At 44.5% G+C, this 1,730-nt stretch overlaps 1 protein-coding gene across 1 annotated transcript; it reads right to left on the bottom strand.

The window, feature by feature from the left end:
* Positions 1–410: 410 nt before the first annotated feature.
* On the bottom strand, positions 411–1,355 carry LOC142462924 (taste receptor type 2 member 40-like). The gene has a single exon (XM_075565140.1). The coding sequence runs from the start codon at positions 1,353–1,355 to the stop codon at positions 411–413; it is 945 nt and encodes a 314-aa protein (XP_075421255.1).
* Between the last annotated feature and the right edge of the window lie 375 nt (positions 1,356–1,730).

The raw sequence follows: 1,730 nt of genomic DNA, 5'->3' as shown, positions 1-1,730 counted from the left end.
GAGAAATCAGAGAGGGAAATCTGCTCTGGTTCTGTTGTAACATCGGTACCTTCCCTTTGTACAATTACCTGTCTACAAACACAAATAAGAGAGCACATTTATTACTAGCAGTTGTATATTTATTGTGTTACAGACACCGGCAGCATAAGGGGTTCCTTACATGTTCCTTTCCTGCACCTAGTTCTATATCCATGCAGAGCTTAAACCTATGAGTGCAGGAGGGACAGAGAAGTACCAGAGTGCAGCGGCCCCTCCATCACGTTACAGTATCGTGAGCCCTCCTCACAGTGTTAACTGGATCACCGTGTCACTGATTACAGAAATGGAAGAGGAAGAGACCATATCTCTGCGCTTTGCTCCACATGAGCGCAGAACACGATCTCTCCTAGAAAAATAGCTAAAAAAGTCCATCACCCTACAGTATGGCATGCAGCTCTCACAGGGTTAATGCAGTGTAGGATCCCCTGACACACTCTCCTTAACTTGGAGTTCCCCTGGATTAGAATGATGGCTTGTGCTGTGGGGTAGCACAGGAGAGAGTACCAACAGAGATTCATGAAAATGTCTTCTGGTCTGAAGGGAAAGAAGAGGAGCCAGAGTTCTGTAATGCAGAAATACATGGAGAGGACAACAAGCAGTATCATGGTCCTGGCTGCTCTGGAATGAACCTGTAACCGGGGAATGCTGAAGTCTGATGTCTTCTGCTTCATCCTCCAGACGTGTCCCCAGAGAGAAGTCAGTGTGAGCCCAATAGAAATGAATGATAGCAGAATGGGCAAACAGCATCCTAGCACGGCCAGAATGACTATGTTAGAGATATATAAAGCAGATGTTTCACTGACCGCGCTGCAGTTGGCTATGAGACTGTAAGTGCTGTTTTCCTGGGGATCTATTTTTCGGCAAGTCCACAGTGATGGGACACTTATAATGAAGGATCCCACGGCTGACATCAGCAGCAGCTTCTGCAACACAGAAGAAACCCATAGCTTCACTCGGAAGAAGAGACGATGCATGAAGTTGGAAATTTTGATGCAGTAGTAGACACAGAGCCAGGCAGTGAGCCAGAAACTTAAGAATATTAGGAAAAGCTGAAGAGAAATCAGAGATGAGTAGATCTCTCTGTAGAACCGGAGGTGAGATGGGAACAGGTAAAGTAACAACTCTGCATTCAGTATACACAGCAGGGCTAAATTAGACAGTCCCATACTAAGTAGGATTAGATCACACTGATTCAGGCTGATATCTTTTCTCCAGTTTCTGTAGCTCACAGCCATGATACACGAGTTGAAGATGGTGCCTGCTATGCAGGGAATTATACTGATGGTTATCAGCAATATAAGAATCCAAGGCTGCATATTGCTCTTCTGAGTGTGTTACTGCTCTTCCTCTCTGATGTATGAGCGTTACACCTGGTGCCTCGGTATCTGACTGGCACATGGGGCAGAGCCGGGATAAAATAAACGTGTGTGCAAAGCACATGCAAATGTCCTGGTGTCTCCTTTCTGGGTTTCTTTTAGATGTTGTGGTTGGGATCTCTCAGATCACATCTCTGGCACCGAACCTTTATTTGGGCCGTATCAGTTATTTTCCTGAATTTACAGTAAGAATAAAACGTGTTTCCAGCTTCACAGAAAAGTGACGGGAGGGTTCAGAGAACATAAAAAAGGTTTGTCATTAACATGGTAAAGTTCTCACGCAAAAAATAGCAAAAAATAATTTTAATTTCCAGA

Source organism: Ascaphus truei, chromosome 11 (assembly GCF_040206685.1).
Source record: "Ascaphus truei isolate aAscTru1 chromosome 11, aAscTru1.hap1, whole genome shotgun sequence".
Lineage (NCBI taxonomy): Eukaryota > Metazoa > Chordata > Amphibia > Anura > Ascaphidae > Ascaphus > Ascaphus truei.
This window is presented reverse-complemented; position numbering and strand designations above follow the sequence as displayed.

Bases quoted from the DNA above. Each gene is read 5' to 3' on its own strand.
- LOC142462924 (XM_075565140.1), bottom strand. From the start codon at position 1,355: ATGCAGCCTTGGATTCTTATATTGCTGATAACCATCAGTATAATTCCC.